The sequence below is a fragment of the Aptenodytes patagonicus genome, chromosome 2, assembly GCF_965638725.1.
Source record: "Aptenodytes patagonicus chromosome 2, bAptPat1.pri.cur, whole genome shotgun sequence".
Classification (NCBI taxonomy): Eukaryota; Metazoa; Chordata; class Aves; order Sphenisciformes; family Spheniscidae; genus Aptenodytes; species Aptenodytes patagonicus.
The window spans coordinates 41,509,132-41,524,245 of NC_134950.1; the positions used below are offsets into that span (position 1 = coordinate 41,509,132).

A 15,114-nucleotide genomic window follows, 5' to 3' on the forward strand; every position below is an offset into this window, starting at 1 on the left:
AGTAGCCAGCCATGGCTGAAGGAGCAGAAACTATGGATCGGAGAAATATGCCATCTTTGTCTGGTGCAGAACAATGCCGCTGCAGTGAAATACAATGGCCGTCTCTTATTTTCTACTAGCCCTTAGAAAAAAAAAAAGGGGGGGGGGTGGTGGAAAAAGGGAAGGATCATGGAGTTTCCTTGCAGGGCCTCTGAGTGGAGGGAGCGAACATTAGCTCTGCGCTCACAGATATGCAAATCCTTCTCTGGGCCCAACAATAGCAGAAGCCCTGTGGGAGGAGACCGATACCACAGGCCAGGCGGCTGCTGCTCCCAACGCCTACGCCTGCAAGACCCACAGGTTCCCGGGACTTCCCAAAAACTGCAAGGTCAAAGCACCATCCAAGAAGAGAAGAGCTGCAAAAGTTCTGGCATCAGAGCTGACTGCTCTTCACCCGCAGAGCACACCATTACTAGACATTCTAAAGCTTACAGTTTGCCCGCCATTCGGTTTATGGATGCAACTGCCCGAAAGATTGATGAATCCATGGTTCAACGTCTCTATATTGCCCCTCAGGTTAATAAGGCTAACGTATAAAAAGTAGGAACTAAAAGAAAAAAGGAGCTTCTGCAGTGAGACCCCGATTAACAATGCCTGCATCTACATACTCCGAGCAAACTTTCTGAATGGGTGGGTTGGATTTTTGTTTGTAACGTAGACTACAATTACCAGGATTTAATCAAGTCTCTGACTTGCAGCTATCACCGATACCTAAATTTTTTAAGATAAGACTGAGGGACTACAAGTAACAGACTGGAAACCACCAGCATTGAGCTACTGCAACACAAATAGCTCAAAGTATTAAGATTTGATGGTTTTACCACTGCTGACAGCAATCTATAAAAGCTGGAAAAACAAAACCATTCATATCCCCCTTTAGAAAATACATTTTTGCACTATAGTTCATGTTACCCTAAATATTTGCTGTTTTGCATCAAATCTATTACCTAAAGCTGCATGCAGACTGAGCTGGCACATTCACCTTACATTCGGAAAGAGGTTTGATTGCTTCCAAAACTCCCATCAAGCTTTGATCACAGCAACTGTCAATCCTTAAAATTTCATTTCCTTCACGTATTTTCCTCAGAGCAGCTGACTCAAGCTAGTGATTAGAATGGATGCCTGAAACATCATCTCTCTATGTAAGAAGCCAACTTCAGGTCTCTCCAAGGCATCATCACTTGAAGCCACAGAGGGGTACAAACAGGTTATTTATACAGCACACGCAGCAAAACCTGCAGCCAGCGCTCTCTCCCATCGAGCGGAGTCAGAAAACGTTCGCGGGCTGGCACCTTTCAGGCACCCAGGGAAGAGATTGGAGGCAGCAGGACCGAGAGCCCTCAGATGCCCCGACATTACTGGACCCCCAGCCCCGACATTAAGGATTCAGAGGTAGCTGAAACCTGTGGTGCAGAGCAACTGGAGTCCTAAACGTCCCAAGCAGTTTTGTATGCAATACGAAATTCAATGGGAAGCTTAATACTAGAAATACAATCGATTACCTCCCCCCCCCCCCCCCCAAATCTTAAGCCTCCCTCAAATGAAAAAGCGCTTATTTTGCTGCAGTAAATGGCAAAGGTCCTCAACTGAAGAAGTGTGTGTTATTCCAATGAGCAGTACACTTTGACATTTGACATTGATATGAAGCAAGAGACCGAAGCTGACAGAAGATAACTTGGGACTAGTTTAGGGGTTCGTCCGCTATTTCATCAGTGACAGTTTTCAACACTCGTACTTGAACCAGTTCTCCTTTACAGTCCAGGTTTGCAAAGTAAGTCCGTAAGACTTCCTTTACAAGTTCTTAAAAAAATACGTCTTTAATAGCCTGAACAGATTTGTGGTGGTTGTTGTTTCTCTTGGCAGGACGGCACACCACGCACACAGAAAAGGCTGTTAGCATGCAGACCATGGCTGTACTTTGACACAGATACTTTCTTCTTGAAAGCAACAACAACAAGTCACTTGTACTCCTTGATACCCCCATTAACATTTCTGCGACCATTAGGAGGTCCAGCAAAACATGGCTGGTGGCAAAAGGCGGCTTCTCATCGAGACAGACAGAAAGGGTGCTCCAGATGTGAATCAAGTGCAGAATAGTATCTGATCTAAACATCTTACTCACGTAAGCTTTTATTCATTTAGACACACTTTAAAACTCCGTAAGAATCTTTGCAATAATTAACATGTAAAAACTCTGTGTCAGATCAAAGAAAAACCTTCATATTTTCATGTAATACATTTCTTGGACATTAGATGGCAATCCCCCCACTTCATTTTTCATACCAGGGGCCCATATCCCTTCCAAAAATCGAATGTCACCTTCTTTTCAACAGGTGAGCGGTGTGTTTGGCCTGTAGGAAGCAAGGTTGTTTGGAAAGCACATTCAGAGTATGGAGGCTCCCCGATTACCATGGCATGTGTTCTGTTGCAACAGTTCTCTAGTTTCGGGTTTTTTTTGATTAGGAAAGGCAGATGAGTAATACTGTTATGGAGAAACGCTTATAATATAGGGGTACGAGTCACTTATTTGTCCCTTGGACACCCTACACCATTACTTGGATGTTTCCGTGCCAAAAACCTATAGGCAGAAATAGGTGGTTACCAGAATTTCCCCCTCATTTCGACAGAGGAAGGGGGTTAGTGTGGCATTTAACAATATAATTTCTAGTCTTGCCAATTAAAAAGGGCCCTCCCAAGGGATATCATTAGTCTGTGTAAATCTTTGCTGGGAATTGTAAAACTGAATTTAAAAAAAAAAAAAAAAAAAGGCTATTTGGTACCAGTATGTGGAATACACACAACGTGAAGCACCTACCAACTTTTACAGCGGGAATTCTATAGGTAGGAGAAAAAATAAGACACAAGGCATTTAAACAACTTAAATACAGCTCAAACGAATTCAACAGAGTATGTAACACACCTGATCAAGTTAACATAGGTTGGCTTTCAGCCTCCCACTTCTATGTGTGATGTTTTAGAAAGAGGCAGGAATAACACACCTCGTCAACTGTTCAGCGATGTACATGGCGGGAGGAATCCTTCCTGACCTTCATTAACTCCGTATGATCTATTAAGTGGCACTACAAGACACCCTGACATCTATTCATTTCAACAGTGCGTGCCTGTGATTCATTCACACAAAATTCACTTCCTAAGCCTTCATTTCTCATCTACTTTCATCGTTCATGAAACGTTCTTTTCAGGCCAAGTTCACCCCTTTTCATACGTCCCCCTCAGGACCGAATTTTGGCCTTGCAATACTTGTCCATTTGAGCTCTCGTCCAAATTCACAGTGGACATGAGAGCGAGCTTTGCAGCTCTCCGGCATTCCAAAAGCACAGGTAAATTAGTCCTGAGACGGGGGTCCACCCACAGCTGGCTACTCAAATAGCTAATTTTTCATGTACTCCACTGAAAATCTAACCTTTTATCCTCTCTCTCAAGATGGGTGTGTGTGTGTGCGTGTGTCAAGGTGACAACACTGTGAAAACAGAAGTTCTCAAATGGTACATTATCTCGAATATCAAAAGGTCACAAAAGGGTACAAATCGGTAGCTCTCCAGAAGAGACACTGGGTTTTATGAAAAGTGGGTCAGTTTTAGTTTCATGTAGGTTGTTTGACACAGTGGTTTCTGGCATCACAAGCTCTGGTCTACAGGATACCACAGAGCCTTTGTATCCCTTGCTGTCACTACAGCATTGTGTTTTTCTACCCATTAACCAAGGATAAATGACCTAGATATTGTGCCTATTAAAGCCTCATTTTTCTTTTGCCCTTTTGTTCTTTAGTGTACCACATTATCACATGCTGAACACATTTTAAAGTATTCTCAGTCTCTCATGCCCCTTTGAAGGAGTAAAGTAGGGTTTTTAGTGTGCATTTCTGTAGAGTTACTTAGAGTGGAAAATATGAAGGTAATTCAAGGTTTCTCTTCCTGCCTAGTCCCTTGAAGACAATCAGTTCAGCATTTACAGCCACTAATCTATAAAGAATATAGCAGAAAAACGCTATAAAAAAGCCACAATGCAAATACAGAAAGCGAACACCAGTTGTGATGTCCCTAAACACTACATTCTATAATTACATCTCTGCATATCATGGGTCACTTTTATTAAAAGCATCATTACTACAGTTGGCAGCAATTTACATCTTATCTTACATGATAGCAGTTTCCAAAGAAAAAAAAAAATAAAAAGACATCACAACAAAGAAAAACAATACATTTACAAAGTCATGTCTGTAAACTTCAAGGCTAGTTTAGAGTTGAGGTAATGCTGTTTAGCTTTGTGGCTAAAGTAACAAAGTCCTTTAATTTAAAAAAGGTACCTGATTTTTTTCTTTTTGTTTATACCAGTGCATTACAAGATCACGAGACGATTAAACTGTAGCTTTATCCGGTAAGAACCTTCTCCGCGGGTTAATTTCCAAAAGGTACTCTTCACATTCAACAGCTGCCTTATTATTGCTGCGTCTCAAGACAGAGACATTCACACTATCATGAAGATTGTCAGAGAGAGAGTGTGTGTGTGGGTGTGTGCGCGCATGTGAGCGGGTGAACTCCCATACAGTCAAAATGAAGCGCGAGTACGATATGTATGGTAAATTTCATCTTGACCTTCACAGCAAAAAAAAAATAAAAATAAAAAAATTAAATATATAACTTCATCCTTCCTTTAAGCAGCACTTCCTTCTATTAGTGCCACTTGATTACAAATTGCTGCTTAATTCATAATACCAATGGTACCAAAAGAAAAAAAAAGCAGAGCATTATGTCAATTTCCTTAAAAAGACATGATCACCTCTCAAATTTCATCTCTCCTAGGGATAATAAATAATGCACTGCACAATACTTAATGACCAAGATACCTTTTGACACATCTGTATAACATGACTTGAACTTTTTTTTTTTTTGCTACACTATGTTACAGAACAGCTTATAAAAACTAAGTATGGACATTAACTGTGAGTGTAAACAGTAGGACTACCACTTGTCAAAAGTTTAAAACACTTTAACTGTAACTGGTACTGGTTATTCATCATTTTCATTGTTTTCTATTTCTTCCCCCCCATCAAGTGAGTCTAATTCTTCACCCTGTGCTATTTCATCTTCTAAAACGGAGGAATCTGCAGTTTTATCAAGGCTCTCCTCTGCATCACTGCCTTCGAGATTTTCTTCATCTTTAAAGGCAGTTCCTTCAGTTTTGTCAGTAGCCTTCTCTTCGCTGGAGCCCACTGTGTTCTGAAGTCCTGCGAGTGCTGGGAAACCGGGCAGAGTCAATCCTCCCAGTCCTGGAGGTAGAAACATAGATGGATAGAAGAGGCCAGGAGCCATGGTAGACAGCAGGAAAGGATTGAAGGCCAGAGGGTTTGTGGGCAATCCAGTGTTGGTGGTGGTGGTAGTGGTGGCAGTGGCGGTAGTCGCCGCAGTAGCAGCACTGACAGATCCATTCGCAGAGTCAGTAGCAGAAACAGTGTCTGTGCTTTTCTCAGAGTCTTTGTTCTCCTCTTCATTCTCATTTTTCTTCTCTTCAGCTTTTGAAGCGCCATCCTCAGTCTCTCCTTGACCGGAAGCAGTAGTGGCATTTCCAGTAGTAGCTGTTATCGGGTTATTCAACAATCCGCCTAGTCCAAACATATTGGGCAATCCTGCCATCCCTGGCAACATCAGAGGCAACATGGCAGCCGGATTTTTAGCATCCCCCCCTGCGGCAGCAGCTGTTGCTAGCCCTGGCGGGAAGCCCATGAGGCCTGCAAGCTGGAGAGACTGCAGGTTCTGTAGGTTCTGGAGGCTTGTGAGGTCCATTCCAGCAAACAGACTGTTCATTAGTAGTGGGTTGATTCCCGAAGTTGATGCTACAGCAGCAGCTGCTGCAGCTGCTTTGGCAATTTCACTTTTTGGCCTTCTTCCTCTTCTGCTTGCTCCTTCCTCCCTCACAACAGGTCCAGTGAGAAGACGGTCAAACATGGACTCTGGAACAAAACCCTGAAAAGGGGATGCGAAAAAACAAGCTTTATTCTTGATTAGCTTTTATAGCTTTCAGCAGTTAACTGATGAGGATGGAAGAAACAGAAGGGATTTCAACATACTCCGAAAGTGGTTTGTTTTTCAACCCTGGCAAATCGTGACTAGCTAGCTACCGAAGTGAATGGCAGTAGAACATGTAAGAAAAACTGAAGAAAGCAGCGTCACAGATTTTTTACATTTAAACACAACAGTAAAACAACACATGCTGAAACTCTGTAGCTTCGTTAAAAAAACACACCCTGATATACTGCAGTTACGAGTTTATACCTTTGTACTTCATACCGAACTTAAGTACAGTAATATTTTATTAAAATGAGTATTTGCAGAATTGTACCCTTTATTGTCAAACAACTGCTGTAAAAGAAAAGGCAGAAAACCTAATCCTTTCATGCTGTTACCAAGATGATGAATTCTATTTTTGTTATGAATATGACAAATATTTTCTTAATACTTCCTAATGTATGAATACCTGCGTTTATTGAGGATTGTTGCTTATAAGAAAAAAATAATGCAAAACAAATGCTGAAGGCTGCCTTACTGTAGCTGATTTTTCGAGTGTACTTCAAATCCCATTCTGCAGCAGCCTCCTATCACCATATCCCCCCCCCCCCCCCCCCCAAACTGGGTAACTCCCACCCAGACACTACAATCTCCTCAGCTCAAAACCAGCTATGAGATAAAGACTTAATAATCAATTTACACAGCCTTCAACTTTTCCGTGCTATAATCTGCAGTGAAGCATGGAACGAGAGTTTCACTTACAGACTGTTTTACAATGTCAGTCCAATCTGGAGCAACAGCAAATTCAGGATTTTCTTCCAGCCATCTTGGCAAGTCCTTCATTGGAGGGGCCATAGCTCCACCCATCTAATGCAAAAGACAAGGTTAATACTTTAAAAAAACCCAACAAAACAAACAACTATTTATATGGACATTTTCTATCTGTGCACTTTCATGTCTGAAGGATGGCAGTAAAGACTTTCAGTTCAGACTGTGGAAAACTGCATGGAAACCAGCTAATGATACTAGAATTGAGAAGATCATGTTTTGAAAAAATATAGTAAAATGCTACAGCTTAGGCAGGGCTAGTAATGAAATACATATCTGATATAAGGAAAAAATGTGCTATATAGTTTCAAAAAGTAAGAGTTATTTACTCAAGTGATTAATATGAACATATCAGAAGAGCAAAGAAGGAATTAAAGGAACTGGGTGGTACATTCCAGTAAGAGTAACCGCCGGTGCCAAATTATTAAACTTTTAAAAAGAAGCTTGGAGTAGAAAACCTGCTTTCCACATGCAAAGACATTATTAAAGACCTCCACTGAACTAACTTAATTTTTACCTTCTTTCCATTTCGCTTATTTACAACAGGTACCCTTTCTTCTCCTGTCAAGGTGTTTATATCCAGTTTATTAGGGTTTCGACATCTGTGTCGTTTTTGTTTCGGCTTCTGAAATGGGGAAAACAGCACATCTGCACTCTTCTGGAAAGAAGAGAAATGTATTGCTTTTTAGTTTTTCATTTTCTTGGCGAAAATCAGCAATCATGGAACCCCTTCTCACAACAATTTTAAGAAGGGGACAATTACTTAACCTTCAGATTATCTGAGAAAAGATTTTTTTCTTATCAGATGAAGAAATTCTGCAGAACTTGACACCAACACTGTTTTAACACATTGTTATATACAAATATTAAGAAAGGAAAAGCAACCCATATACCCCAGTGCCACTTGGGTGTTTAGATACTATATTAAGTGTGGCTAAAGAGAAAACCTCTACTGAAAACCAACAGTTACAAAATCCAATGACTACGCCCAATGTGAGGAAATTCATTTTGACGTCTGTAAAACTAACTTCTGTGTTAACAGAACACAGCAATGCTTTTAGAATCACATACTTACTGGTACATAACTTGGCATATCTACAGTGTAAGTAGGATGCAATTTAAGCCATTCAACTAAATCCTTGTTTTTAGGAGCATCCTCTCCCACCAGCCTGGTCCCATCCTCTAGGTTGATTACAGGGATGCGAGTGTCTGGGTCCAGTTGACCAGGAGATGGAATGTTCCTTGCTGGTAGGGCTTCCATATCTTCTTCAAAAGCTTTGGTCACTTCTGCATCCTCCTGAAAATATTAACACCTGTATTAATTCTCACTTCAAGGGAAAAGTTACCTGGGAGAAATGATTTCAGGGACTGAAGCTAAATGCGCAAGGAGATTTTGCATACGCAAGAGTTAATGGGGTTTAAATATTCATACTATGTAAAGCAATACTGTTACATTAGGGAATTTTGTAAATTTAGCATCCTTGAACATTTAAGAACATACAGCTGAAGACAGAGCAGTTTTCGGGCATTTCCAGTTAACGGCCCCCAAGACCTTCCCTTTTCTACACAGCAAGAAAAACATACTTAAGCCTCAAAATGTATATTATTATAAATATATTATGTTTTGTAAAAAAAAAAAAAAAGTCTTTTTAAAAGTACAAGCTACTTAAAACTCGGCCACAATTTGCTAGAGTAAAAACTTGATATGAACGATATGAACACCATTTTGTTTGGGTCAAAAATAAATAACAGCTCTAAACACAAAGAAAAAGCTGGTTGGGTAAAAACTGTACATTACTATTAGGGAGAGTATAACATCACTTTAAACTCACATTCAGAAAGTACTAGACACAGAAGAACAAATATGAGACAAAAAGGTTGCTGTCTTACTACAGTCAATGATGTCCGTTTGTTGCTCATAAATAACAGATCAAGCCCTTCTACATTTTTCCTCCTTCCTCTCCTCCTCTTCATGGGTGGTTCTCCATCTATTAAAGAGCCATTTAGTAGATGCCTTGTGGGTGTGCGTGAAAGACCTGCTTGCAGCAGCTCCATTTGAGTTTTAAAGGCATCAGACACGGGCGTGGAGACATTAGGCAAGATAAACTTTGAAGTAACAGATGAAAAATTTGAGGTAGAACTTGTTGCCTCTCGTGAGGCCTTTGATAAATCTACAACCTTTTCTTGTCCATTTTCTGAGACCACCTGAGACTCACGTAACTGGGCAACCATTTCCATAAGATTTCTCCTCTTGGCAGCTCTCTCAGCCTCAATTTCAATCTTTCTTCGTCTCCTCCTCCTCTGACGTGGAACCGATAAATTGAGTGCATCTTCCTAATGAAAAATGAGCATTTCCAAACATTAGCAAAGCTCTGTTTTCTATGCTGCATTTAAAATAAAAGTCCAAACATATAACTCTGAAAACAAAGCCTTGATTTTATTCAAAGAAACACTTTGCTATTTTTCCTATTTTATTTAAAGAAATGCTATTTTTTGGTTTTTTTCTATTATGCAAAAGAAGCACATGCAAGATAAAACGTTTTATGTAAGAAAGAAAGATGCAGCCTTGCCTTTGATAACTGAGGAGAAGCAGTGATATCTTCACTGCCACTGACGCTGGCTTGACCAACCATGGAGAGCTCTGCAAAGCTCCTTTTTTGTAGAGGGCTGTCCACAGCTGTTGGAGTATACCCAGGTATGAGCCCCTGGAAATCAAACATCTGGCGCCTATTTACTGGCCACTTCCCTTTCAGCACTGCTTCACAGATGTTGTCTAATCGGTTGATCATTACTCGGTCCTGCATAAAGGAAAAGTCCGTAATGAACCTTCAGTGTGAAAGTCGCCTTTTAAACTCAAGTGAGTATAATGACACAGTCCAGCTTCCAAAGCTTAAGAAATACATTCAAAAACAACTATTCTTGCAGGTCAGGATAAACCGATAAGCCTTACAAGAAGCTAATACACAGACAATTTTGTAGAATAAAACATTGCTAGAATTTAAAAGCTGCATTTATATTGGGGGGAAGGAGGAAGACAGACCAAGTTTTCCATACGACAATGTACTAACTGACAAATTTAACAGAGACTCACTATTGTTTTACACTGCAAAACTTCAGTAGTTAGTAAAATCAACAGTTAGGATGGGAAAATCAAAACATCTGCAATCAATATCTTAAAGCTGCAGTTCTCGAGATCCAAGAGGCTGGATCTCCAATTCTGTCCTAGGAAGTGGATCCTCATTAGCGTCACTATTAATAAAGTTCAACATTATGAAACGGGCACCAACCTAGGGACATCTAATGAATGTCAATTTTCATTCCACACCCATTATCACTTCAAATTTCACTGAAGCGTGTACACTAAAAATCTCTAATTATGTTTATTAGTCTACTTATGCTGAACCTATACAGATGAAGGATTTTTTGGTTTACTTTTACACTATGACTGGAATAATATTTTAGTGTATTTTTCCAAAATACATGCTGAAAGCAAGTAAGATGAGTATCATTTCATTTTTTCCATTTCGGTATTCAAGCACATTCTATGCTAGCCTGCCTGAAGTAGCAGAAACCTCACAACTATGAGAAATACTGCTGGTTAGGGAATATGAGCATCAGTTAGCTTCCTGAACAGCAAAACAGTGCAAAAGCCACTCGCAAATCTCAGCAGCTGCACCAGACTACTTGCTTTCCCCAGGAATAAGCCTATTAAGAGCAAGGTCCCCACGCCCTGCCCCCCCCCCCCATCCCAAACCAGATGGCCCTCGTGATTAGTAAGCTTAAGACTATTACTACTTTATTTCTCTCTCTCCCCTTACTGCAAAGGAGAGTAGTAAATTATGGATGGATTTATTATGAGGTTACGGTTTCATATTTTTAAAAACATTTTATATTAGATAATTTTCTGCATTGTTACCAAAATAAGATATAACTTTATCCTATCTAAAACTGCTGCTTATGTTTGCAGGATTCCTTAATACAATTACATCTGTCAACATTACATAATGGCTTAGATCATGTAGGTCACCAATACTCTTCTCTACAGTCTCCTCACCCCAAAATAAAAAAGGTGATTTTACAAAATCTCTGCTCTTAACACTGCAGATTGCTCTGCAGACAAAATCCATAATTCAAAATCGTAAGTTCGCTTCCATCAAAAGGTGCGAGGTGTGATTCTGCTGACGTACAGTTATGGAGCCTATAAGAACTCATGTCTGTCAGTAGGTTTGTTGTTTTACTAAATGACACTATTTACAGTAAAGTGATTCCTTTCATTTCCTCTGCTAATTTGTATGAAATTGAAGCATAAAACACTATTCCACAAATCATTCATAGAAAAAAGTCCCTTGCCCTCTAGAAGTGCAGAATCGTACAGAGCTCTCTGTTATTTTGCAAACACATTTCCCATATTTTATCTGTATTGAAAAAGACACATGCCATTCTATGTCTAACCAACCTTAGGCCAGAAAGAGAAGGCAAACGTTCTCTCATGAAGCAGCTGAACCACAGAGGGATCCCCATCTTCCATGTAGAATCCATCACGTGTTTCATCCCTTGCGGTACTCATAGAGGCATTGCTTTCTTCATCAAAATTCTTACCCTGAGAAACTGCTCCTGCTGAATAACAACCATGACCAGGCATTAACTACAAAAGTTCCCAACCACCCAATGTCAACCCAACTAGATAAAGACAACCAGGCTTGACGCAACATTTCTAACTCAGGCTTTTGTTCAGTAATTACTACAGCAGAGCCTTAGCCTTCTGCATTTGGCACAGACACCGTGCTTATTGGCTCAGTAAGCTATCTTGGAAACCATCCCCTTGTGGGGGAATATGCTGCTGATGCTGGATGGTTTTTATGAAAGCTTATCTAGCCACCTGATATGCAGAAGGGCAGAGGAACTGCTACATGTAGCCCATCCCGAGCTCCATAATGGCTCCATGTGTGCCACTTACCAGCTGGCACAAGTTACAACAGCTGTGGTGCTCATGCTAAGCACACGGAATTTATGTGACCAACACGTTACCTTCAGGTTGGGAGGATTCTTCTGATTTATCATCATCATCCAGTTTCTCCTCTTCGTCTTCTTCTGAACCTTTCTCAGAAATAGATTTTGGGTCTACGTCTGTACTCATTTCTATGTCTTTCAATTCACATTTAACAGAGCCAGGCTCAGCCTCAGCATCACAGTCCGGTTTAGTGTCCTTATCTGTAATATCTGTCTCCTCTTTGATATCAGACTTTTCTTTGGCTGCTGGATTTTCAGACCCTTCAACTTTAGACTCTGTTTGTTCTGTAGTCTTTTCTTCTTGTACTGGTGTGGATAGGACAATAGGTGGTGTTTGACTGCAGCCAGCACCCAGAGGGTTTACAGAAGAGACAATATTTGCATTACCTGTCCCTCTGTTTTGAGCAAAGTTTTTGTGAGCCTCAAGAAAAGAGAGTTCAGGATCATTCAGAATGTGATAATCTGTCCTACTGACTCCATGTTTAGCAGCACCAACCAGTAAGTCTTTGTCATGTTTACCACACTCCCACCACTCTGGCAGGTCCAAGCTTGGTTGGCAAAGTTTTAGCCTCTCCCCCAACTGCGGGTGATGGAGAACCTGTTCACGGATTTTCCGCAACAGTTCTATGCGATATAAAGTTCTAGAAGCACGCTCTTCTGTGATCGGCTCAATCATAGTGGAAAGATCAGGCGGTTCTGCAATGACAACGATTTGTATTGTTTAACATCGATTAAATGTACACCCATTTCAAAATCATTACACCTGGGCACGAAGTTTCAATAGTCCCACTGTATTGTAACAGTCATGTTGAATCCTACAGCCAGCTAAAACTTACCATCATCCGGTTTGACTGGCATTCGGCACACTCGTCTACACATATTCACAAAGCCATTAAAATACTTTTCCAAGCTTTCGTCGGACTTTTTATCAAGCCTGGCAAACGCTCTGAATTGATTCCAGTCAAATTGATGTTTTACAGGATCAAAAATAATTCCAAAAGTAGACACCACACGATAAAAATCAGCTTCTTCTCTTCTTGTCCATCTGGTCAAGGAAGAAGCAAGAGAAGTGAGGCCACTGAATAAACAAGAGTCCAAACATAGTTTGGATACCCCAAAACCCCCTTAGTTTATTCTTTCAAAACAGAAGGGCAGTACTGGTGACACAGGAGCTCCAATGAGATTTAAAGAAAGATATCACTAAGAAACTCACTTTTGTCGTTTTTCAGTTATTATAGCTTCCCTTTCTGCTTCTAGTGCCCTCACTTCTTCCCGAGGCCGACGTCTCCTGCGGTCAGTCTTCATTAGTGCCTCTTGCCTCATTTGTTGCCTTTTATAGCTGCGCTGATAGGCAGTAATGAGGCGACGCAGACGGGTAGTCAGGGTTGAAGTGTTGGGCCAGTAGAGTTGGCCTAACTCAGCATTGCTTTCACTGTGCTTGTCTAGAGAACGGAGAAGTATTTGTGCACTGCAAAATCACCACTAAACATTTCAAAGTTTCTATGGCTAGAACTGAATTCCTGTTTTATCTGATAAGAACATATGCCTCATTAACATTGATGCATAACAAATTAGAAACAGGATAACTACATTGGTAGGAAATAAAAAATAGAATCAAACCATCCAACTCTAAGAACTCAAATGCTTGTGAAACATTTAGAGATAACCATCAAGCATTATTATTCAATGTTATGAATGCAAATATATTATGAATACTGAAAGTATTTAAATTAATGCAATGCATCTTTAAATACACTACTAAGATCATTCTGCCTCTGAGGAAACACCTATGCTTATGATTTCCCACTTTATTATTCTCACTTAAACTTGGCAATTTTCCTCCATACTGAGGAAAGAACATATCTATAACTTCCAAGATTATCTCAGCAAAAACATCAACGGCTGCATTATGAAACATCCGGTCTTTATTATCACAATTTCTACTAGGTAAATAGAAACCCAGAAAGCCATAATGTGGATTATTCAAAGACAGTAAATAATTGTTTTGAAAGACGTGAAGCATGAAGAGAATTGGCAGTAAAAAGTTTACTGTGGTGTCTTCCCAAAACACAGCCTATCCCTCATGTGGTAATATAAACAGTCCACCTTTCACTAAATGGTCCATTTTTGCCTTTTTTATTTCTTTGCTATAGTCTTACTTGGGTGTATTTCTATGGACTCCTCTTTGTCTTCTGGAGGCGAGTTTGCAAATTCCTTGGGGAGAAGACAGAAGTTATTTTAGTTTTCAGTTTTGACCATATGCTATCATTTCAGGAGAAAAATATGTCATCTCTCAAACACAGCAGCAAACAATCTTTGTAAGGTGTGTTTATCTGGTAGCTCTCAAACTTAAGAACTGCACATTAAGATAAACATGGATAATCAGTTATATATATTTGTAATTACAGAAATTTGAAGTTCTTACATCAATTTCATCCTTGAAAGGAGTTCTGGTTGGCTTATATTCTGGATCTTCATCCTCTCTGTCAAATTCACCGCTATAAAATATTTAAGAGAAATGTTTTCAAGAAATATATCGTTTTTGAGAGGGGGCTGATTTTCTGGACAGAAGCCATCAGTATGGCGTACCAAGTTACACATTTATATTTCATGCTCAACTGTGTAAACAATTCTATGTACTTTTTACATCATATGATCACTTCAGATCCTCAGGTGAGATGTAAGCAAAACATGACATATGAACTCATGCCAACATATACAATACTGATAAAGTTTATTAATTTTTTCATGTCCTCCTTACCCATCACCGCCATCTGCTAACATGTCTGTTCCTCTCTGTTCAGCAGCTATGGCCTTTGCATCAGGCATGCCAACCCGTTCCAGAAAGCACAGTGCTGGATCAGCTCTCATAGAATTGTACTTCTCATAACCTGCATGCAGAGCGAGAGAGAAATTTTTTTAAAAAGCTACAACCAGCTGTGAATAGAATAGGTTTAGGCAGTAGAATTACAATTTCCTGGATTCATTTATTTATTTTTAAATAAAACAAAGGAGCTGTCACCGTGCTGGAAACAACCATTTCATTCATGTCATGAAATTTTTCATATTGGTAAATTCCATCAGCACAGAAACATTTTCACATCAATAACATTAACAAATAGTAGATTCCAAAGAAAGCATTCGATTTAATGTCTTTATAAGGTAAAATAAAAATCTTTCATAAGTGAAAAACTTCTTTAAGTTTCCTATA

General features: G+C 39.9%; 1 protein-coding gene across 5 annotated transcripts in view; it reads right to left on the bottom strand.

Annotated features, from left to right (window-relative positions):
• Positions 1–4,129: 4,129 nt before the first annotated feature.
• The window catches only part of CHD7 (chromodomain helicase DNA binding protein 7), a 145,275-nt gene continuing 134,290 nt past the window's right edge, over positions 4,130–15,114 (bottom strand). For 2 of the 5 annotated variants that reach the window (XM_076329658.1, XM_076329657.1), the window contains 13 exons: positions 14,665–14,794; positions 14,329–14,401; positions 14,063–14,117; positions 13,117–13,345; positions 12,740–12,948; positions 11,922–12,599; positions 11,350–11,510; positions 9,464–9,691; positions 8,784–9,227; positions 7,969–8,190; positions 7,411–7,551; positions 6,828–6,932; positions 4,130–6,023 (listed from right to left, as the gene is read on the bottom strand). In XM_076329658.1, coding sequence (XP_076185773.1) covers positions 5,070–6,023; positions 6,828–6,932; positions 7,411–7,551; positions 7,969–8,190; positions 8,784–9,227; positions 9,464–9,691; positions 11,350–11,510; positions 11,922–12,599; positions 12,740–12,948; positions 13,117–13,345; positions 14,063–14,117; positions 14,329–14,401; positions 14,665–14,794 — 3,629 coding nt within the window. In that variant the 3' untranslated portion in view covers positions 4,130–5,069. The remainder of the gene's footprint in view (positions 6,024–6,827; positions 6,933–7,410; positions 7,552–7,968; positions 8,191–8,783; positions 9,228–9,463; positions 9,692–11,349; positions 11,511–11,921; positions 12,600–12,739; positions 12,949–13,116; positions 13,346–14,062; positions 14,118–14,328; positions 14,402–14,664; positions 14,795–15,114) is intronic. The other 3 variants (XM_076329661.1, XM_076329660.1, XM_076329659.1) reach the window with 3 other exon arrangements.